Source organism: Lissotriton helveticus, chromosome 10 (assembly GCF_964261635.1).
Source record: "Lissotriton helveticus chromosome 10, aLisHel1.1, whole genome shotgun sequence".
Taxonomy (NCBI): Eukaryota; Metazoa; Chordata; class Amphibia; order Caudata; family Salamandridae; genus Lissotriton; species Lissotriton helveticus.
In genome coordinates, this window is record NC_136071.1 from 20,461,785 (window position 1) to 20,485,593 (window position 23,809).

Sequence of the window (23,809 nt, forward strand, 5' to 3'; positions counted from 1 at the left end):
ACATGTTGTAGGGTACTGGTGATGGAGCCTGAAGGAAACAGGAGCTCAAGGGTCACATCTGCCCCTTGTCGCTATGCATGTCTATTAAGCGGTATGCCTTTACCACATGTGCACTTACCACACAAAGTAAGTATATTTAAGGCAAGTCTGTCTGTCTGTCTGTCTGTCCGTCTGTCCATCTGTCTGTCCGTCTGTCTGTCCGTCTGTCTGTCCATCCATCCATCCATCCATCCAAATACCTACCTACCTACCCATCCATCCATCCATCCATCCATCCATCCATCCATCCATCCATCCATCCATCCATCCATCTATCTATCTATCTATCTATCTATCTATCTATCTATCTATCTATCTATCTATCTATCTATCTATCTATCTATCTATCTATCCATCTATCTATCTATCTACCCATCCATCTATCCATCCATCCATCCATCCATCCATCCATCTATCCATCCATCTATCCATCCATCCATCTATTCATCTATCTATCTATCTATCTATCTATCTATCTATCTATCTATCTATCTATCTATCTATCTATCTATCTATCTATCTATCTATCTATCTATCTATCTACCTGCTGCCTCTTCTTACCCTTGGGAACCAGGCCACTGAAGCTGAGGGTTAAAACATGTTTCCATGCTGATCATTGGTTGGGTCTCTGTTCTAGGTGTGCCACCCCTTTGCACCTTCTCCCCAACCATTGAGGAATGTAGCATCCTAGAGACATGGGCCTCAAACTGACTTCCAGGAAACAATGCTGTCTGATACGGACCAACCCACGCATCCCAGGGGACAGCGGGACCAAAACCAAGATGGCGTCCGCCTCTCACCTTCGATTGGGCTGTTGTTGTCGTCTCCAGGCAGCCAGGTCAGCGTCACTCCCCGGTCTCTGCGGTCAGTCAGTTCCAGGTCTCTGGGGGGTGCTGGGTGATCTACAGAGAAAAAACATCAAGCGGTGATATGTGACGTAGATACACTGCCCCACCTTACAAAAAGAAACAGAGGCGATTATTCACAAGTCCCTTGCGCCACCAGAACGTCATTTTTAAAATGGGAAAAAGTGACACACCGGGGCGCTAGGGTGTTGTAAATAAGCCCCTGAGAATGTAGTGGTTTTTACAAACACATCTCAGATCACCCACTTCCATCTTCAGGACACTGCTGCACCTTGTCTCTCAGGAGCTTGAACATCTCAAGAGGCTGAGGGCCTCATTTATGAGAAATGACGCATCGCTGAGTGAAAGCAGTGTGCGTCACTTCTCAGTGCGCCCTACTTGCGATACCAATGATGCGTCATATTTATTGTTTGATGCATCATGTCGCAAGGAGTTACAGATACGTCACTATTTCTGGCGTATCTGTATGGCGCAAAAGTGACGCATTGTTGCAGTGTGCCACAAAAGTGACGTAACTCCAGCCGCATGTGAAAGGGCCTGCATCAGTCTTACGACTGCTGTGAGGCAAGCGTAAGAAATTGACGCTTTTGCGTCCTAGAAGTGACGCAGTGAAATCTCTAAGATTTCACTGCGTCATTTCTACGAGGCTTTTTGTGGGGGAACGCCCTCCCTGCGTACATTATACCTGACGCAGGTATAATGTGGCACAGGGCTTTACAAAGTGACGCATCTGCTTAGATGCGTCACTTTGTAAATAGTGTGCAACAGGAGGCATATTTTACGCCACCGATGCGTCACAAAAAGTGACGCATCGGAAGCGCAAAACTGACGCAAGCAAGGCCTCATAAATGAGGCCCTTAGTGTTTAGTTTCATTTTCCCTACTTTAGTTTCACTTCTACCCAAGAACATTGGGGGAGTAGGTAAATGAAAAGGAGTGCTGAAGAGGAGACAGTGGCGCGGTGATACCAATGCTAAAAGGTTGCCTCATCTTTGCACAGCGGTGTTAAATGCTGTTCTGACATAGTTTTTGTCTCTTCGCCTGTAAATATCACAACTGCGGCCACTGGCCTCAGGACCTTACTCTGAAATTCTGCAGATGTCAGGCGGGCTGGGGATTAAACCTCTCCACACCACACAAGTTTCTGCCTATCACGGAACATGATAAATTAATGTATATATGCATCTGTACATAGTTTGGTAACTGTTGATACACTCAATTAGGTATATGTTTGATTCGTTAATTAATTAATTAATTGATATGATTATTATTTAGTTCTTATATAGCGCATGCCTACCTATAGAGTTTCCAGGCGCTTGAGAACAGGTATCGGCAGCCTAGGAAGGTGAACTAAAATCACAAGTTTTTTTTTTTACTTCTTGTGGAAAGAGGATAGGGAAATGCAGCATCTAACACTATAAACATAGTATATACATGGGGCAGACTTACACTTTTGCGTCCCTTTTAACATGGGAAAAGTGATGCAGAAGTGGCACAAGGGGCTTGTAAATCTGCCCCATAGTTTTTTGGAAACTGTTGATACTCTAAATTAGGTATATGTTAAATCAAGTAATTAACCCATTAATGTTTATATGCTGTTTCGTAAATGTTTGATGCACCCAATTAGGAATATGTTTGTTTACTTTAAGGTGGATTTTATGAATTAAATAAATCCTTGTGAGCTGTCCTGAAGAGGCCCAGATTAGGGGCCGAAACGTGTCGACCAACCTCAACAAGTGGAGTTCCTAAATTTGTGAATACATTTAACGCTCATGGATTGCTTGCTGAGCACCCAAGGGTCACATAGGCTCATAAAGTATCAAGTGGGGCAAGTTTCGGACCTTGTGAGAACCACCATAAGAGTGGACGCCATCTGAAAAATTGATTTTGAGACACTCAAGTGAATGAAACACACAAGGATCACAAGATTTAAGTGAGGACTGTGTCAATAAGTGTCAATTGTGTATTTATGTCTGGGCACCAGGGGACAGTGAGGGGTGAGGACAGGAACAGTTGGGTCATTGCAAGCTAGATAAAGTGGAAGTAAACAGGCAATGCAGTAAACCTGAGACTTCCCTATGGCTGCCCAGAAAACCCAAAGGTTTCCCCACAGACCACCACTGGCTTTTGGACCACGCGTCATTTCACACCGCGCCTTATGACTTCAGCTCGTCTCTCCACCCCGGAAGCTGACGTTTGTTTGTCCTGTCCCACTGCTGTCCTGGCTGGTAATTCATCCCTTTTATTGCTCATAGTTGTTGGTCTGACAGCACAATGACGTCATTGGCTGCAGGTACGTGTGTAATGCAAGGTGAGTGGTTGAAAGCCACTCTCTCCTTCTGACGTCAGCCTTGACAGTGTACCCTCACTGTTCCTTGCAGACCTGCAGTACATGACTGTCCAAGGCCACGGGAGACCAGTCGCAAGTGACCGAGACCACGGTGAGTGACCAGCAGCGAGTGACGTTCACTGGGCCCACGGGACACCAGCTGCAAGTGAGCGAGACCACGGTGAGTGACCAGCAGCGAGTGACGGCCACAGGGCCCACGGGACACCAGTCGCAAGTGACTGAGACCATGGTGAATGAGCAGCAGCGAGTGATGGCCACAGGGCCCACGGGACACCAGTCGCAAGTGACCGAGACCACGGTGAATGAGCAGCAGCGAGTGATGGCCACAGGGCCCACGGGACACCAGTCGCAAGTGACCGAGACCACGGTGAGTGACCAGCAGCGAGTGACGACCACACGGCCCATGGGACACCAGCTGCAAGTGACCGAGACCACGGTGAGTGAGCAGCAGCGAGTGACGTCCACAGGGCCCACGGGACACCAGCTGCAAGTGACCGAGACCACGGAGAGTGACCAGCAGCAAGTGACTGCCACAGGGCCCACGAGACACCAGTCACAAGTGACCAAGACCACGGTGAGTGACCAGCAGCAAGTGACGCAGCGAGTGACGGCCACAGGGCCCACGGGACAACAGTCGCAAGTGACCGAGACCACGGTGAGTGAGCAGCAGCGAGTGACGGCCACAGGGCCCACGGGACACCAGCTACAAGTGACCGAGACCATGGTGAGTGACCAGCAGCGAGTGACGGCCACAGGGCCCACGGGACACTAGTCGCAAGTGACCGAGACCATGGTGAGTGACCAGCAGCGAGTGAAGGCCACAGGGCCCACGGGACACCAGTCGCAAGTGACCGAGACCATGGTGAGTGACCAGCAATGAGTGACGGCCACAGGGCCCACGGGACACCGGTCGCAGGTGAGCGAGACCACAGTGAGTGACCAGCAGCGAGTGACATCCACTGGGACCACGGGACACCAGTAGCAAGTGACCAAGACCACGGTGAGTGATCAGCAGTGAGTGACGGCCACAGGGCCCACGGGACACCAGCTGCAAGTGACCAAGACCACGGTGAGTGACCAGCAGCAACTGACGGCCACAGGGCCCACGGGACACCAGTCGCAAGTGACCGAGACCACGGTGAGTGACCAGCAGCGAGTGACGACCACAGGGCCCACAAGACAGTAGTCACAAGTGACCGAGACCACTGTGAGTGAGCAGCAGCGAGTGACAGCCACAGGGCCCACGAGACACCAGTCACAAGTGACCGAGACCACGGTGAGTGACCAGCAGCGAGTGACAGCCAAAGGGCCCACGGAACACCAGTCACAAGTGACTGAGACCACGGTGAGTGACCAGCAGCAAGTGACAGCCAAAGGGCCCACGGAACACCAGTCACAAGTGACCGAGACCACGGTGAGTGACCAGCAGCAACTGACGGCCACAGGGCCTACGGGACACCAGTTGCATGTGACCGAGACCACGGTGAGTGACCAGCAGCGAGTGACAGCCAAAGGGCCCACGAAACACCAGTCACAAGTGACCGAGACCACGGTGAGTGACCAGCAGCAACTGACGGCCACAGGGCCCATGGGACACCAGTTGCAAGTGACCGAGACCATGGTGAGTGACCAGCTGCGAGCGACGTCCACAGGGCCCACGGGACACCAGTTGCAAGAGACCGAGACCACGGTGAGTGACCGGCAGCGAATGACGGCCACGGGGCCCACGGGACACCAGTCGCAAGTGACCGAGACCACGGTGAGTGAGCAGCAGTGAGTGACGTCCACAGGGCCCACGGGACACCAGTCGCAAGTGACTGAGACCACGGTGAGTGACCAGCTGCGAGTGACAGCCACATGACCCACGGGACACCAGTCGCAAGTGACCGAGACCGCGGTGAGTGACCAGCTGCGAGTGACAGCCACAGGGCCCATGGGACACCAGTCACAAGTGACCCAGACCACGGTGAGTGAGCAGCGGCGAGTGACAGCCACAGGGCCCATGGGACACCAGTCGCAAGTGACGAGACCACGGTGAGTGACCAGCAGCGAGTGACGGCCACAGGGCCCACGGGACACCAGTTGCAAGTAACCGAGACCACGGTGAGTGAGCAGCAGCGAGTGATGGCCACAGGGCCCACGGGACACCAGTCGCAAGTGACCGAGACCCCGGTGAGTGAGCAGCAGCGAGTGACGGCCACAGGTCCCACAGGACACCAGTGGCAAGTGAGCGAGACCACGGTGAGTGAGCAGCGGCGAGTGAAGGCCACAGGGCCCACGGGACACCAGCTGCAAGTGACCGAGACCACGGTGAGTGACCAGCAGTGAGTGACGGCCACAGGGCCCACGGGACACCAGTCGCAAGTGACCAAGACTACGGTGAGTGACCAGCAGTGAGTGACGGCCACAGGGCCCACGGGACACCAGTCGCAAGTGACCGAGACCACGGTGAGTGAGCAGCGGCGAGTGATGGCCACAGGGCCCACGGGATTCCAGCTGCAAGAAACCGAGACCCCGGTGAGTGACCAGCAGGAGTGACTGCCACAGGGCCCGCGGGACCCCAGCTGCAAGTAACCGAGACCCCGGTGAGTGACCAGCAGTGAGTGACTGCCACAGGGCCCACGGGATACCAGCTGCAAGTGACCGAGACCACGGTGAGTGAGCAGCAGCGAGCGATGGCCACAGGGCCCACGGGACACCAGTCACAAGTGACCGAGACCACGGTGAGTGACCAGTAGCGAGTGACGGCCACAGGGCCCACGGGACACCAGCTGCAAGTGACCGAGACCACGGTGAGTGACCAGTAGTGAGTGACGGCCACAGGGCCCACGGGACACCAGTCGCAAGTGACCGAGACCACGGTGCGTGACCAGCAGCAAGTGATGCAGCGAGTGACGGCCACAGGGCTCACGGGACACCAGTTGCAAGCGAGCGTAAGGTTAACTGGTATTAGGACAAAAATAAAATAAAAATATTTTGTGGACAAAATATTGTGTCAAGAATATTGAAGATAAAAATATCATGAAGTAAGTTTCTATGGGTAAGGAAAGTTTTACTACTACATATAACTCCACATACATGTACCTTGACATATCTTCACTGTAGGTAGACCTGAAGTTAAGAATAGTAAATCTATACTGACCTATTTGCATTTACCTTCTCTATATTTTGGTCCTGGACATTTTTGACACAATATTCTGTCCACACGATACTTTTCGCTTCAATGTTCTATCGGACAAGCAGGTCAGCCACCAGCCCATGCACTGAAGCCGGGGTCATCGACTGCTCGAGGCTTGTGATGCAACGGTAGACTCGCCGTCCAAGTCCATGCCGGTCAATGAGGCGCGGGTGAGCGGCTGGTTTTCCCCCTAGGATATTTTTCTAACTTGTTTACAACTCACACAGCTCAAGAGGTGGAGGTAAACAGAGCTTAGAGGTGCATCACAAGCCCAGAAACAAGTAAACGATAAAATATAACAATGGCACCGACTTTTGGATAATAAGGCGATAACAGCAAAGTGAATAAGAAGATAAAACGCCCTCAAACGTGGAAAAGAGTGTCACAGAGGTAAGCTTAGGATTAAAGTGAATACGAACCCAACAGACCTGAGTTGATAAAGCAGAGAAGGACATTGTCCTCTCAGAGACGACTGGCGTCACATGAACTTGCTCACTTGGCCACTGGATTCAAGCAAGCCCGGCTGAAGACGGCTGAAATGCCAGAAACCGGTCCAGGGAAGACATGGCTTGGCAGTTCGGGCTGGACTGTTCCCATGAGGCACAGGGTCAGACTGATTTGCATATAGCCATGTCTGAACTGGGGTGGCAGAGTGGGCTAAAGAATGGTGATGGATTAAACCCAGATCTGTTGACTGGGGGTGAGTGTTTGATTGATTCCGATGCTCCGTCCATCACCCCCCCTTTTTTGTCACATGAACAAAGCCACAGAGAAAAGAAAGCAGATCATGAGTTTAGAGCTCCCCTTCTTTACAGCTTCTAAGAGAACCTTCTCTTAGCTGGATTAGGCCAGCAGAGATCATGGGATCTGAGCTTCACAATGGAGAATCCTGATGTCCCCTTGCCTTGAAGGACTGAGGGCTCCTGGAGTCAGTCCAGCCCCAGCAGCTCTGACGTGGCATCCGTCGGATCTTACACCCCCCATGTAGGGGGATGTTTGGATTTGTGGGACGCAGAAACCTACTGCGGTTACTAATTAGTAAAGGACGCAAAGCCCTCACTCCAGTAACAGCATTGATGGATTTAGGCACATGGATTGCGTGATCATCACCCACAGGGGGCTGCTTGTGGTTGGTATATATTAACTGAGATAAATGACTGACTCCAGCTGCGCAGGCGCACCAAAGATGCCGGAGTAGAGGAGGTATTTGAAGGAAACAGCTGAGATGCCAGATGCCTCCACTCGCGAAAGGGGAGAGAGTCCTACTAAAAAAGTGTGGTATCAAAACACTCTACTCAGAATAATGCCTGAGTAACAATTATTACTAGATGTTGTTTACAACAATGTCTCCCACTGGGAGCTAATAATAGAAACTTTTCACTAACCCTGGGTTTAGTTTGCATAGTAGCGCTACGTGTAGCTACATGAAGTGCACTTTGCACTACGCGAGCTATGCGAACTGCGTAGTGCACTGTGCAAAATGCTGTTTGCACTGATTGCACAGTGTCGGATGCTTGTCCGCACTGTGCAATCAGTGCATACCGCATCTTGCACACTGCAAGCAGTTGTTTTCTGCCGCTCTAGTAGATTTCTACTCGAGCAGCAGCTTTCTCAATGTGGATTGGTAGTTTCTCATCGTGAGCGTTCGCAACGCGACCACTTGCAATGAGAAACCTGACCTCCCAGCGTTGAGAATCTCACCAGGAGGTTTATTTTCCACGCTCGTGATTGGCAACTTGATGTTGCTGATCGCGAACGAGGAAGAAGTCTCGCCGGGATGTCATTTTGCTTGCTCGCGGTCGCCAACTTGACATTGAGGACCGCGAGCAAGCAAAAAATGACCGATAAGCTACGCATGTTTGCACTGAGCTACGTGCAATTCTTGTAGTGCGAAGTAGCGCAAACTCCGCAAACTATGCGAGCGTATCGTAATACTTCGCCCACGGTTACTCTTCACCCAATGTGATAACACTTTTCTAAACTATATTTAGGACACTATGGGACACATGCATCAATGTAGGCTTTTGCGATTCCTTAAATGCAATCGCAATTTAAGAAAATGCAATAAATTGTGTTAAATTGTGAAAGCCTTACAGTTTGATGCATCGCAGTAGCCCTTTTTGCGAGCGCAAATGGATGATTTTGAAAATCGCACCGTTTGTGCTCGCAAAAAAAGTTGATGCATGTGCCTGAATATTTCCATCAGGCGCTATTGTTGTACATGATTCTGTGGCATTAACCGCATGTGGCAGAGAGGAGGCAGACGTGTGCGCAGGTGTGTGATAAGCAGGCGGCAAACACACCAGAAGGGGACATGATGATCGACAAATAGCTTGAAATCCAAGCCTAGAAACCGATGTGCAGTGCTTCAAAGCTACACCTCAAGGCGGTTCCAAGCATCTTCCGATCACAGGACTCACCGACGACCACCAGCTCGGCGCTCTCCTCCACCAGGTCCAGCGGGCTTTGGGCAGCGCAGGTGTAGATGCCTTCGTCTTCGTAGTCCACGTTGTAGACCGTCAAGGTGCCATCTTGAATGAAGTACCTGTAGGTAGAGGAAGGGGTTGGTCACTGAGTGAAAGGGCTGCGGAGAATGACCAAGAGGGTCCATGTTGGCCCACGCCTCCAGCATCACTCAGGGTGCACTCAAAGGCTCAGCTGTTCCATGCAAGGACAATGATACTTCACCCTTGTGACCTGGCCGACCCCCCCTAGTAATGCCCTGTCAGTGCTGTACAACTCTAGTGATGCAAGCTTCCCCTCAAAAATGCCCTGCCAGTGCAGAATGTCTCCAGAGATGAGAGATTGCCCCAGAAACACTGAGCCATTGCTAATTTCTACGGCGGTGCAAGCTTCCCCCAGGAACACTCTGTCATTGCTAATTACTAAAGCGGTGCTAGCTTCCCACAGTAACAATCAGTCATTGCTAATGTCTACAGGGGTGCAAGCTTCCCTCAGTAACATTCTGTTGTTGCAAATGTCTAAGGGGGTGCAAGCGTCCCCCAGTAACACGCTAGCATTGCTAATGTCTTCAGCAGTGCAAGCTTTGCCCAGTAAGACTTTCCAGTGGTGCAAGCATGCTCCAGTAATGTCCTCTCTCTGCTATAGGTCTTCAGTGGTGCAAGCGTTCGTAGTGTTGCTGGAATGGGTGGATGAGTCTGGGCTTTATGCTACAGTGGTCATGGCTTAATGTTGGGTGGTGGTCGGGCCTCACAAATGGCTACACACAAAAGCCATTAGGGCATGCAATAGTTTATGTTGTAGGAGGAGGTCTGTGCCTTTTTATTAGCTGTCGTAAAGGGAATGATTTCCAAGACTCAAATTATTTGTGTTGACAGATTGTTGCGTTTTTCATCACTTATTCAGGATATGATAATCACACAAGAAAACAGCCAACACGTGTTTCGCCCAATGGCCAATCGGCCGAGGGCTTTCTCAAGGCAGAATGTCCAATAGGTAACCCTAATTCTGTATTAGTTGGCGTGACGTGCGACCACACCACGCCAACTAATATGGAATTAGGGTTACCTATCGGACATTCTGCCTTGAGAAAGCCCTCGGCCGATTGGCCATCGGGCGAAACACGTGTCGGCTGTTTTCTTGTGTGATTATCATATCCTGAATAAGTGATGAAAAATGCAACAATCTGTCAACACAAATGAATTTGAGTCTTGGAAACCATTCCCTTTACGACATCTAATAAAAAGGTACAGACCTCCTCCTACAACATAACCTATTCCTCAGTAGTGCCCTGTCAGTGTTATGCGTGCTACGTATGTCTCTCGTAGAGGCATGAAAGGCTTTCTTTCGCCGCCACTGCTCTCCATCAGTGGTGATCTCCATGTCCCAGCACCCCCTTCCTATCACCTCTCCATCCCAGCACACACGTGGCATCTGTCACTCAACACTCCCTCGTACTTGTCACTTTCTGGGGATTCTTTAATCTCCCTGTTGTTCATCCTCCAGGTGACGCTCTTCTTCACGAAGGAGGGGTCGAAGAGCGCTAGACACTCAAAGTTGGCTTCTTCGCCCTTCTTCACCCTCAAGTCCTCGGGCAGCTGGATGATCCGGGTGGCATCTAGAAGACAGAGAAAGCAGTGACTGTGTTTATCCATGTACTGGCAACTCACTTTGGGGCATATTTACCAGGAAATGTCGGAGCTGCAGCTAATTTGGCAATGCAGCGCTTTGACAATTTCAAAACGCAGGGATTCGCTTTATTCACAAGAATACAGTGCATCCCTGTGTTTTTCCTAGCGCCGGCACTAAAATAAGCTGCCTAGAGCCAATGCAGGCATCCAACCACCATAGTGCAAGGGTGCCTGCGTTGCAGGGAATGATTGTTTATTCATTTATTTTAGCTTTATTTATTTTGAAAATGTTATACAGCGGTAGCTCCACCTGAGGGTATCAGAGCGCTTTACATCAGCAATGGAAATACACAATGAAAACAATCATAGCAGTCGAACGAAACAAGCTATACAGGCGGTCAGACAAAATAAAGGGAACAATTTAGGATGCATAGTGAGCAGAAGTGCATACAGGATAAACAGAAAACAAATTGCAAGAACCAGAATGTTATTATAAATAGTCATTTTACAGTATGCCACGGTGGACTCAGTGGACATTGTAGGCAGGGGGGGGAATAGTGAGCGAGAGGGTGGTGAGGAGGGTGTCAAGAGGGGGGTGGGTGAGTGTGGGGGGTAGGCGGAGTTGCCTAAGGAGGGAGGAGGGAAAGTAGTCGCAGAGGAGATCAGGGATTTAATTTCCCCAAAATTTAGTGAGAAAATGAATTTTACGGTCTCTTTTGAAGCTGGAATAGGAGGGGTTGCATCAAAGGTCTTTGGGGAGGGCATTCCAAACGGTTGGATCATTATTGGCCCTTTGTTACTTTTATATTAATTCTGTAGCACACCTAGAAGTAGCAAATCCCCATTATTTAATAATTATTCATGTGCAGGAAAGGGCACCTTCCTGCTCATAAACACTCTATTAAGGCATTTTACTGTAATTCTGCAGCACACATAGAAACAGAAAAAACAAGAAGAAATAATAATATTTCCCCTCGTTGCGCCATTTTAACGCCTCCTTTTTCATGGCGGGGCAGCGTGGAAATGCACGCCTCTTTGACGGCAAGTGATGCGTGGAAATGGGTCGTATTCACAAGGTGGCAGTAAGCCACTCAAAGGGACATATTTACTACTAAAGTGGTGAAGCGTGGCGTTAAGCCAAGAAGGCTAACACCACGCTTCATCACTTTAGAAACGCAGGCCTGCACCATATTTACAACAATACAGCGCAGCCCTGTGTTTCCCCCTGCGCTGGCGCTAATTTCAGCTGCCCAGCGCCGACGCAGGCATGCTTGCAGCATTGTGCAAGGGGTGCCTGCATTGCGGGGAGTGATTCTTTATGGGCAGGAAGGTGTCCCTTCCTGCACACAAACATTCATGAATGGCGTTTTGTAGCTTAATGCAGCACATATTCAAGTTGCAAAACATCTTTTTTTTTTTAAAGATTGTTTATGTGGAGGAATGAGCACGTTTCTGCATATAAACAATCAATGGCGTTTTGTTGTTTCTATGTGCGCTGCACAACGCAGTACACATGGAAACAACGAAAACGAAGAGAAATTAAACATTTCTCCTCGTTGTGCCAGGGTAAAACCAGGTTTTCCCTTGTCTTAATTTTCACGCTATTCCATATTTACACCACCCTTGTACATAGGGGGCAGCGTCAAAATCAATTGGAGTTGCGGTGGAACACGGCAACACCCATTGCCTTCCGTTTCATGCTAAGTATCGCATGAAAGGAGCCCTTATTTACAAGGCAGAGTTAAGACGCGTTATGTGGCGAAACGCTGCCTTCTAAATAAGGCAAAGCCCCTATCGCCACCACAACGTGGTGAAAAGTGAGGTTGTCATGGCGATAGGGGCTTGTAAATATGCCTCACAGTGGCTTAGCGCCGCTTTGTAAATATGGAGAAGGGCATAGCGCCTCCAGAATGTAGCAAAACATGTTGTCTGTATAACACTGAGACATTGGGATTCTTGGGGGCCTATTTACCAGCACCTATCGCCAGCACAACATCACTATAAGTGACGTTGTGCTGGTGATAGGGACCTCGTCTTATTTACAAGGCAGCGTTAAGCCACTTAAATAAATAAAGCACCCTTTGACGCTGTACTTAGCGTGAAAGGGGAGGGCAATGGGTGTTGCAGTGGGTGTTCTCCCGCAACACCCATTGATTTTGACACTGCCCCTTATTTACAAGGGTTTTGTAAATAAAAGGCAGCGCCAAAATTAAGACTAGAGGAAACCTGGTCTTAAACAAGCGAAATGAGGAGAAATGCTTTATTTCTCCTCGTCTTTGCTGTTTCCATGTGTGCTGCATGTGCAGCAAATATCGAACCAGCAAATTGCCTATAAAGGCCATGAATTCTCGTTTATGTGCAGGAAGGGAGGCCTTCCTGCACATAAACAATCATTTCCCCTGCAGGCAGACACCTCTGTACTATGGTGCCAGGGTGCCTGCGTTGGCGCTAGGCAGCTGAACTCAGAACCAGTGCTAGGGGAAATGCAGGGGTGCGACGCATTCTTGTGAATATGACACATCCTTGACTTTTCAGAATGGAGAAGAGTGGCGTTAGCAATGTTTGCTTAATGCTTCACTTCTCCATTCTGTTGTAAATATGCCCCGACCTCTACGTTTGCATTTATGCCAGGTGTAATACTGAGATCCCCGTGTGTGTTGATATGTCATGGTGCAATGCTGGGACCCTGAGAATTTCTGTGTGTGTTTCTAATTCACTGTGTAAGACGTAGAGCAAAGGAGTCACTGTGTGAGTTGTTAATTGACTGTGTAATGCTGGGACCCTGGGATACAAGCACTTAGGGTGGATGGAACATGGTGGATGGGGCAGGGTGGATGGGACAGGGAGGCTGGGGCAGGGTGGCTGGGGCAGGGTGGCTGGGACAGGGTGGCTGGGGCAGGGTGGCTGGGGCAGGGTGGATGGGACAGGGTGGCTGGGACATGGTGGCTGGGACAGGGTGGCTGGGACAGGGTGGCTGGGACAGGGTGGCTGGGACAGGGTGGCTGGGACAGGGTGGCTGGGACAGGGTGGCTGGGACGGGGTGGATGGGATTGGGTGGATGGGAACGGGTGGCTAAGACAGAGTAGATGGGAGAGGGTGGATGGAACATGGTGGATGGGGCAGGGTGGATGGGACAGGGTGGCTGGGGCAAGGTGGCTGGGGCAGGGTGGCTGGGACAGGGTGGCTGGGACAGGGTGGATGGGATTGGGTGGCTGGGAACGGGTGGCTAAGACAGAGTAGATGGGAGAGGGTGGATGGTACAGGGTGGATGGGACAGAGTGGATGGGACAGGGTGGCTGGGACAGGGTGGATGGGACAGGGCAGATGGGACTCTAAAGATGCCAGTTAGTTTGCGGGGCACAAATAAATGAGTGGAACGAGTGGTCATCTCTGTGAAGACTGATACACCATGCTGTGGTCAGTCAACAGCTTATCTCTGTTTGGGAGACAACCTTTACAACGCAACTTTTAGTACGCAGTGCCATTACGACGCAACTTTTACAACGCACACCATTACAACGCATTGCGCTGGGGGGCGCTCTAGGATAGGGAATAGGTTAATTTACTATCCAATAGCCTTCCCTAGTGTCCACGGGGACTGGAGTTGAAATAGTAAATTAAACTATTCACTATCCAGCGCCCCAAAGCACTATGCGTTGTAATGGTATGCGTTGTAAAAGTTGCGTCGTAATGGCATGCGTTGTGAAAGTATGCGTTGTGATGTCATACATCCCTCTGTTTAGTCAGAGCTCAGGTCCTCACTCCTAACCCCTGGTGGTCCTCACTCCAGACCCCTGGTGGTCCCCCTCCACACCCCTGGTGGTCCTCACTCCAGACCCTGGTGGTCCTCCCTCAAGACCCCTGGTGGTCTTCACTCCCACCCCCTTGTGGTCTTCACTCCAGACCCCTGGTGGTCTTCACTCCCACCCCCTTGTGGTCTTCACTCCAGACCCCTGGTGGTCCTCACTCTAAGCCCTGGTGGTCCTCACTCCCAACCCTTGATGGTCTTCACTCCCACCCCCTGGTGGTCTTCACTCCAGACCCCTGGTGGTCCTCACTCCAGACCCTGGTGGTCTTCACTCCCACCCCCTTGTGGTCTTCACTCCAGACCCCTGGTGGTCCTCACTCTAGGCCCTGGTGGTCCTCACTCCCAACCCCTGGTGGTCTTCACTCCCACCCCCTGGTGGTCTTCATTCCAGACCCCTGGTGGTCCTACTCCAGACCCTGGTGGTCCTCACTCCAGACTCCTGGTGGTCTTCACGCCCAACCCCTGGTGGTCTTCACTCCAGACCCTGGTGGTCCTCACTCCATACCCTGGTGGACTTCACTCCCAACCCCTGGTGGTCTTCACTCCCAACCCCTGGTGGTCCTCACTCCCAACCCCTGGTGGTCTTCACTCCCACCCCCTGGTGGTCTTCATTCCAGACCCCTGGTGGTCCTCACTCCAGACCCTGGTGGTCCTCACTCCAGACTCCTGGTGGTCTTCACGCCCAACCCCTGGTGGTCTTCACTCCAGACCCTGGTGGTCCTCACTCCCAACCCCTGGTGGTCTTCACTCCCAACCCCTGGCGGTCTTCACTCCCAACCCCTGGTGGTCTTCACTCCCAACGCCTGGTGGTCTTCACTCCAGACTCCTGGTGGTCTTCACTCCCAACCCCTGGTGGTCTTCACTACCAACGCCTGGTGGTCTTCACTCCTAACCCCTGGTGGTCTTCACTCCCAACCCCTGGTGGTCTTCACTCCTAACCCCTGGTGGTCTTCACTCCCAACGCCTGGTGGTCTTCAATCCTAACACCTGGTGGTCTTCACTCCAGACTCCTGGTGGTCTTCACGCCCAACCCCTGGTGGTATTCACTCCCAACCCCTGGTGGTCTTCACGCCCAACCCCTGGTGGTCTTCACTCCAGACTCCTGGTGGTCTTCACTCCCACCCCCTGGTGGTCTTCTCTCCAGACCCCTGGTGGTCCTCACTCCAGACCCTGGTGGTCTTCACTCCAGACCCCTGGTGGTCCTCACTCCTAACCCCTGGTGGTCTTCACTCCAGACTCCTGGTGGTCTTCACTCCTAACCCCTGGTGGTCCCCACTACAGACCCCTGGTGGTCTTCACTCCCAACCCCTGGTGGTCTTCACTCCAGACTCCTGGTGGTCTTCACGCCCAACCCCTGGTGGTCTTCACTCCCAACCCCTGGTGGTCTTCACTCCCAACCCCTGGTGGTCTTCACTCCAGACTCCTGGTGGTCTTCACGCCCAACCCCTGGTGGTCTTCACTCCCAAACCCTGGTGGTCTTCACTCCCAACCCCTGGTGGTCTTCACTCCTAACCCTGGTGGTCTTCACTCCCAACCCCTGGTGGTCTTCACTCCTAACTCCTGGTGGTCTTCACTCCCAACCCCTGGTGGTCTTCACTCCCAACGCCTGGTGGTCTTCACTCCTAACACCTGGTGGTCTTCACTCCAGACTCCTGGTGGTCTTCACGCCCAACCCCTGGTGGTCTTCACTCCCAACCCCTGGTGGTCTTCACGCCCAACCCCTGGTGGTCTTCACTCCAGACTCCTGGTGGTCTTCACTCCCACCCCCTGGTGGTCTTCACTCCAGACCCCTGGTGGTCCTCACTCCAGACCCTGGTGGTCTTCACTCCAGACCCCTGGTGGTCCTCACTCCTAACCCCTGGTGTTCTTCACTCCAGACTCCTGGTGGTCTTCACTCCTAACCCCTGGTGGTCCCCACTACAGACCCCTGGTGGTCTTCACTCCCAACCCCTGGTGGTCTTCACTCCAGACTCCTGGTGGTCTTCACGCCCAACCCCTGGTGGTCTTCACTCCCAACCCCTGGTGGTCTTCACTCCCAACCCCTGGTGGTCTTCACTCCAGACTCCTGGTGGTCTTCACGCCCAACCCCTGGTGGTCTTCACTCCCAAACCCTGGTGGTCTTCACTCCCAACCCCTGGTGGTCTTCACTCCTAACCCTGGTGGTCTTCACTCCCAACCCCTGGTGGTCTTCACTCCTAACTCCTGGTGGTCCTCACACCAGACCCCTGGTGGCCTTCACTCCAGACCCCTGGTGGTCTTCACTCCAGACTCCAGGTGGTCTTCACGCCCAACCCCTGGTGGTCTTCACTCCCAACCCCTGGTGGTCTTCACTCCTAACCCCTGGTGGTCGTCACTCCCAACCCCTGGTGGTCTTCACTCCAGACGCTGGTGGTCTTCACTCCCAACCTCTGGTGGTCTTCACCCCAGACCCCTGGTGGTCCTCACTCCAGACCCTGGTGGTCTTCACTCCAGACCCCTGGTGGTCTTCACTCCTGACCCCTGGTGGTCTTCACTCCAGACCCTGGTGGTCTTCACTCCAGACCCCTGGTGGTCTTCACTCCAGACTCCTGGTGGTCTTCACGCCCAACCCCTGGTGGTCTTCACTCCCAAACCCTGGTGGTCTTCACTCCCAACCCCTGGTGGTCTTCACTCCCAACGCCTGGTGGTCTTCACTCCTAACACCTGGTGGTCTTCACTCCAGACTCCTGGTGGTCTTCACGCCCAACCCCTGGTGGTCTTCACTCCCAACCCCTGGTGGTCTTCACGCCCAACCCCTGGTGGTCTTCACTCCAGACTCCTGGTGGTCTTCACTCCCACCCCCTGGTGGTCTTCACTCCAGACCCCTGGTGGTCCTCACTCCAGACCCTGGTGGTCTTCACTCCAGACCCCTGGTGGTCCTCACTCCTAACCCCTGGTGTTCTTCACTCCAGACTCCTGGTGGTCTTCACTCCTAACCCCTGGTGGTCCCCACTACAGACCCCTGGTGGTCTTCACTCCCAACCCCTGGTGGTCTTCACTCCAGACTCCTGGTGGTCTTCACTAAGCATGGGCGGATTTTGCGGATCCACGATTCACGAATTTGCGGATTCACGGATCGTGGATCCGCAAAATCCGCGGATTTTGCGGATCGGCGGATTTGGGGGCGGGGCTTCCTCGAGTGTGTGGGCGGGGCCAAACGGACGGGGCTTCCATGCGAGCGCACATGCCCCTTGTGTGTATACAAAAGGTCAGAGACCGATCAGAGCAGCAGATTAAGAGACAGAAGCCCCTGGTCACAGGAACAGCACGGGGATTGCGCACGTGAAAGCCAAAGATGCAAATGCCTCTGGCCAGCATCACAGCGGATTTCCGATGGTATATTTGGGAAGAATATTCACAAATCTAGTCAAAGTTGCCGTGCACACCTAATTTCCACTATTTAAACCGTTGTACTCCATTTTCTCCATTTTAAACGTTTTTGCGTGCACCCTGGGTGTACGTGGTCCACCCGTTTGCCACGTAGAAGTTTAACATTAATCAAGATGAATGGAGCGTCATGGCGCCCCAAATCCAGACGCACTGCTGTAATCATTAATTTTGCGCTTATTGATGTAAGTTCCATTATTTACTCCAAAGAATCCAAAAATACTCCATAGATTCGAATGATGTTATTTCCTTTATTTCCAATGTACTATCAACACATGATTAGCCAATGTTTATCGATGATACTTCTCCTACCACGGATATGCCACAACAGGCCTTTTTCCGGGCACGTATCTCAAACATTATACATCCTTAATATTCAATGCTGATGTAACCCAATGCATTTCAAACTTTTATAAGTTCTTCCTCAGGGGTCCACTGAAAATTAAACAAAAACATTGCTGTAAACATGTGCACGGCAACTTTGACTAGATTTGTGAATATTTTCCTCTGCCCGACCTGCAAGTAGCACCCACAGAAAGAAATAAATAAGCCAAATCAACACACGTCTGATGGACTAAAAACTCACATGAAAAGCACATCTTTAAAAAGTGAATGAAACTGGCTTGGACGCATTTTGCTTTCATTGAGCAAGGACATGAGCTTTATGAATTATTATTTACAATGCGGTTTATCACTGTTTTTTACGTCGTTGGAATGTGTTATGTAAAAAAATCTCATGTATAAACATTACATGGTCAGAAAGATCGTTTTTATGCGCATTAGATATGATCAACAGGGTGGGCGGGGAACAGCGAGAAAATAGCAGGTGAATCACGTGGGTGTAGAGAGACCCGGTTGTGGGCAGAAATGTATTATGGGAGAGGTAGTATCTTGCAGAGTTGAAGGTAATGACAGGCTGGGATAGGCTAGGTTAAAAAGGGCGGGTTTCCATGCGAACAGTTTATTTCACGGGAGAAGATGGCGTGCAGTTTGACAACGCCACCGTGCGTGTTTGAAGAACTTAATATTACAGGTATGAAATTGTGGCAAGGTTAACCAGGATTGAGAGTTGGAGGTTATCAACGGGGGCGGCATACGGGAGACCGAGTGTTGGATCAAGAAGGGTTTAATATTGGGATAGCTAAGTCATATAAGGTGATTCGCTTTAATGCAATTACGGCAGCATTTTAGCTCCGAGTTCTGAGGGCAGCGCGTAAAACATGTATAACCATGGGGTGATCTAAACGAACAGCAGAACCATGTTATTTTGGTGCAAATTGTATTTAATTGTAGTAATCTAAGCAATATGTTTACAGCAATGTTTTTGTTTAATTTTCAGTGGACCCCTGAGGAAGAACTTATAAAAGTTTGAAATGCATTGGGTTACATCAGCATTGAATATTAAGGATGTATAATGTTTGAGATACGTGCCCGGAAAAAGGCCTGTTGTGGCATATCCGTGGTAGGAGAAGTATCATCGATAAACATTGGCTAATCATGTGTTGATAGTACATTGGAAATAAAGGAAATAACATCATTCGAATCTATGGAGTATTTTTGGATTCTTTGGAGTAAATAATGGAACTTACATCAATAAGCGCAAAATTAATGATTACAGCAGTGCGTCTGGATTTGGGGCGCCATGACGCTCCATTCATCTTGATTAATATTTGGGAAGAAGGCACATCTGCCCAGCCTCCCAACGCTCACGAATTTTTTTGGGCTAATGAATGAGTCACTGAATTTAAGCTTCAACTAGGGCACATATTTATTCAAGAAGACACACCATGTAAATAATTTACGATGGCGCCGGCAAGCTGCCAGCGCCATCCTGCAAAAGTTACTTAATTAGCTTCAACAGGAAGCTCCAACTGATAAAATAAAGCAGGCGCTCGAGCCCCTGCTTTATCTTATCTGTTAGAGCTTCCTGTCGAAGCTATTAAGTAACCATTTGAGGATGGCGCTGGCAGCTTGCCGGCGCCATCGTAAATTATGTTAGGCTTGAACTTTTGACCGCAAAATCCGCTCCGATCGCGGATTGCGGATTCTCGGTAAATTCGCGAGAGTTCGCGGATCGCGGATTTACCGAAAATCCGCAAAATCCGCGATCGGAGCGGATTTTGCGCTCATGCTTAGTCTTCACGCCCAACCCCTGGTGGTCTTCACTCCCAACCCCTGGTGGTCTTCACTCCAGACTCCTGGTGGTCTTCACGCCCAACCCCTGGTGGTCTTCACTCCCAAACCCTGGTGGTCTTCACTCCCAACCCCTGGTGGTCTTCACTCCTAACCCTGGTGGTCTTCACTCCCAACCCCTGGTGGTCTTCACTCCTAACTCCTGGTGGTCCTCACACCAGACCCCTGGTGGCCTTCACTCCAGACCTCTGGTGGTCTTCACTCCAGACTCCAGGTGGTCTTCACGCCCAACCCCTGGTGGTCTTCACTCCCAACCCCTGGTGGTCTTCACTCCTAACCCCTGGTGGTCGTCACTCCCAACCCCTGGTGGTCTTCACTCCAGACGCTGGTGGTCTTCACTCCCAACCTCTGGTGGTCTTCACCCCAGACCCCTGGTGGTCCTCACTCCAGACCCTGGTGGTCTTCACTCCAGACCCCTGGTGGTCTTCACTCCTGACCCCTGGTGGTCTTCACTCCAGACCCTGGTGGTCTTCACTCCAGACCCCTGGTGGTCTTCACTCCTGACCCCTGGTGGTCTTCACTCCAGACCCTGGTGGTCTTCACTCCTAACCCCTGGTGGTCTTCACTCCAGACCCCTGGTGGTCTTCACTCCAGACCCCTGGTGGTCTTCACTCCTGACCCCTGGTGGTCTTCACTCCTGACCCCTGGTGGTCTTCACTCCTGACCCCTGGTGGTCTTCACTCCTGACCCCTGGTGGTCTTCACTCCAGACCCCTGGTGGTCTTCACTCCAGACCCCTGGTGGTCCTCATTCCTGACCCCTGGTGGTCCTCCCCCCAGACCCTGGTGGTCCTCACTCCAGACCCTGATGGTCCTCACTCCAGACCCTGATGGTCCTCACTCCAGACCCTGGTGGTCCTCACTCCAGACCCTGATGGTCCTCACTCCAGACCCTGGTGGTCTTCACTCCAGACCCTGGTGGTCCTCACTCCTAACCCCTGGTGGTCCTCACTCCAGACCCCTGGTGGTCCTCACTCCAGACCCCTGGTGGTCTTCACTCCTAACCTCCGGTGATCCCCACTGTAGCCCCTGGTGGTCCTCACTCAAGACTCCTGGTGGTCCTCACTCCAGACCATGGTGGTCTTCAATCCTAACCCCTGGTGGTCCCAACTCCAGACCCCTGGTGGTCCCAACTCCAGACCCCTGGTGGTCTTCACTCCCACCCCCTTGTGGTCTTCACTCCAGACCCCTGGTGGTCTTCACTCTCACCCCCTTGTGGTCTTCACTCCAGACCCCTGGTGGTCCTCACTCTAGGCCCTGGTGGTCCTCACTCCCAACCCCTGGTGGTCTTCACTCCCACCCACGTGTGGTCTTCACTCCCAACCCCTGGTGGTCTTCACTCCCAACCCCTGGTGGTCTTCACTCCCAACCCCTGGTGGTCTTCACTCCACAACCCCTGGTGGTCTTCACTCCCAACCCCTGGTGGTCCTCACTCTAGGCCCTGGTGGTCCCCACTCCCAACCCCTGGTGGTCTTCACTCCAGACCCCTGGTGGTCTTCACGCCCAAACCCTGTTGGTCTTCACTCCCAACCCCTGGTGGTTTTCACTCCTAACCCCTGGTGGTCTTCACTCCCAACCCCTGGTAGTCTTCACTCCCAACCCCTGGTGGTCGTCACTCCCACCCCTTTGTGGTCTTCACTCCCAACCCCTGGTGGTCTTCACTCCTAACCCTGGTGGTCTTCACTCCCAACCCCTGGTGGTCTTCACTCCTAACCCTGGTGGTCTTCACTCCCAACCCCTGGTGGTCTTCACTCCCAACCCCTGGTGGTCTTCACTCCCAACCCCTGGTGGTCTTCACTCCCAACCCCTGGTGGTCTTCACTCCAGACTCCTGGTGGTCTTCACGCCCAACCCCTGGTGGTCTTCACTCCCAACCCCTGGTGGTCTTCACTCCTAACCCTGGTGGTCTTCACTCCCAACCCCTGGTGGTCTTCACTCCAGACGCTGGTGGTCTTCACTCCCAACCCCTGGTGGTCTTCACCCCAGACCCCTGGTGGTCTTCACTCCAGACCCTGGTGGCCCTCACTCCAGACCCTGGTGGTCTTCACTCCCAACCCCTGGTGGTCTTCACTCCAGACTCCTGGTGGTCTTCACGCCCAACCCCTGGTGGTCTTCACTCCCAACCCCTGGTGGTCTTCACTCCTGAACCCTGGTGGTCTTCACTCCCAACCCCTGGTGGTCTTCACTCCTAACCCCTGGTGGTCTTCACTCCAGACCCCTGGTGGTCTTCACTCCTGACCCCTGGTGGTCTTCACTCCCGACCCCTGGTGGTCTTCACTGCAGACCCCTGGTGGTCCTCATTCCTGACCCCTGGTGGTCCTCCTCCCCGACCCTGGTGGTCCTCACTCCAGACCCTGATGGTCCTCACTCCAGACCCTGATGGTCCTCACTCCAGACCCTGTTGGTCTTCACTCCTAACCTCCGGTGGTCCCCACTGTAGCCCCAGGTGGTCCTCACTCAAGACTCCTGGTGGTCCTCACTCCAGACCATGGTGGTCTTCACTCCTAACCCCTGGTGGTCCTCACTCCAGACCCCTGGTGCTCCTCACTCCAGACCCCTGGTGGTCCTCACCCCTGGTGAGCATACTCACTCTTCACACTGAGGGCGGCGGAGATGTCAACGGTGTCCTGGTCGTTGCTGGCGGTGCACATGTAGAGACCAGAGTCCTCCCACTGGGCGTCCGAGATGCGAAGGGTGCCGTTGGTCAGCAGGAAGTGACGCTCCTTCTGTAGAACCTCTTCCTGTTGTCCGTCCAACCTGTTCCGAAGAAGAACAAGGCCTAGAGGCTGAGCTGGGTGGGCTACAGAGTGGCCTGCGCTTTGCATCTCACATTTGATGGGCACCCATGGGGCCCCGTGATGCGGGCCCCAACAGGACCCAAATATTCTGTCTTTACAAGTTAAGAGCTATATATTTTACACCTTCAGATGACATAATCTGATAATTGTCGATCAATGGAGCGGTTCATTCAGTGAGGGGTGCAATATTAATGCAGAAAGCAGAAGATAAGCAAGAGGAGGTGCGCCTCGAGTGCTTTAATGGGGGGATAAAGGCGCTATATTGATTCTGTAGTTGGTCAGCATGCATGTGGGCACTGGAGGCCTCTTGGCTAGATTCACGCAACGTGAAATAACAAACTTCACAACCTATGTCGCTTGGCCGTATGTGGTGGTGGCAACGGAGGACGTCAGAGGATGGGGACGTAGGAGACGGGTCGCCGCAACTATATACAGGGTGGGCAAACAATGCACGGGTGGGAACCTGGTTCTCATAGGCTTTAGTATACAAGGTCAGGGGCAGGAACTTCGGAGTCCATGGGAAGGCCACGTGTTGGTTTCCCTCACCTGGCTAATTGGCAATTTTTGTTAAAAAGAACAAATATGGCCCCTTTATCGTGTGAGGCCCTGTGGGCCTTGCTGTGGTAGCACCAGTCCTGCTAGGGTGTAGAGGAAAGTTGCAAAAAGAACTACTGATGGACAGAATGCAGAACAATGTCATACATTTACCCCAGTACAGAGATCTGGGCCTAAATCCATTGTTTTTTTGTTCACCGTGCCATTCCAGTTTGGACAAAGCCATATGCAAATCAGTCTTGATCCTGCACCTAATGGGAACAGTCCAGCCCGAACTGCCAGGCCAGGTCCTCCCTGGACTGGAAACAAGCATCCTAGGACCTGTTTTGGGCTTTCATCCCTCATCAGCCAGGATAGCTTGATTCCAGTGGCATGGAGAGCACGGGACCCACGTCTGGGCATACCCGTACCACTCAGGGTGACAAATGCAAAAAGAACAATTGATGGACAGAATGCAGAACAATGTCATACATTCACCCCAGTACAGAGATCTGGGCCTAAATATAGTTGTTTTTGCTCACCATGCCATT

General features: G+C 52.0%; 1 protein-coding gene across 2 annotated transcripts in view; it reads right to left on the reverse strand.

Moving 5' to 3' along the window:
• The window catches only part of L1CAM (L1 cell adhesion molecule), a 699,580-nt gene that overhangs the window by 44,794 nt on the left and 630,977 nt on the right, over positions 1 to 23,809 (reverse strand). For both annotated transcript variants that reach the window (XM_078664585.1, XM_078664586.1), the window contains 4 exons: positions 22,517 to 22,683; positions 10,351 to 10,510; positions 8,853 to 8,977; positions 840 to 941 (listed from right to left, as the gene is read on the reverse strand). In XM_078664585.1, coding sequence (XP_078520711.1) covers positions 840 to 941; positions 8,853 to 8,977; positions 10,351 to 10,510; positions 22,517 to 22,683 — 554 coding nt within the window. The remainder of the gene's footprint in view (positions 1 to 839; positions 942 to 8,852; positions 8,978 to 10,350; positions 10,511 to 22,516; positions 22,684 to 23,809) is intronic.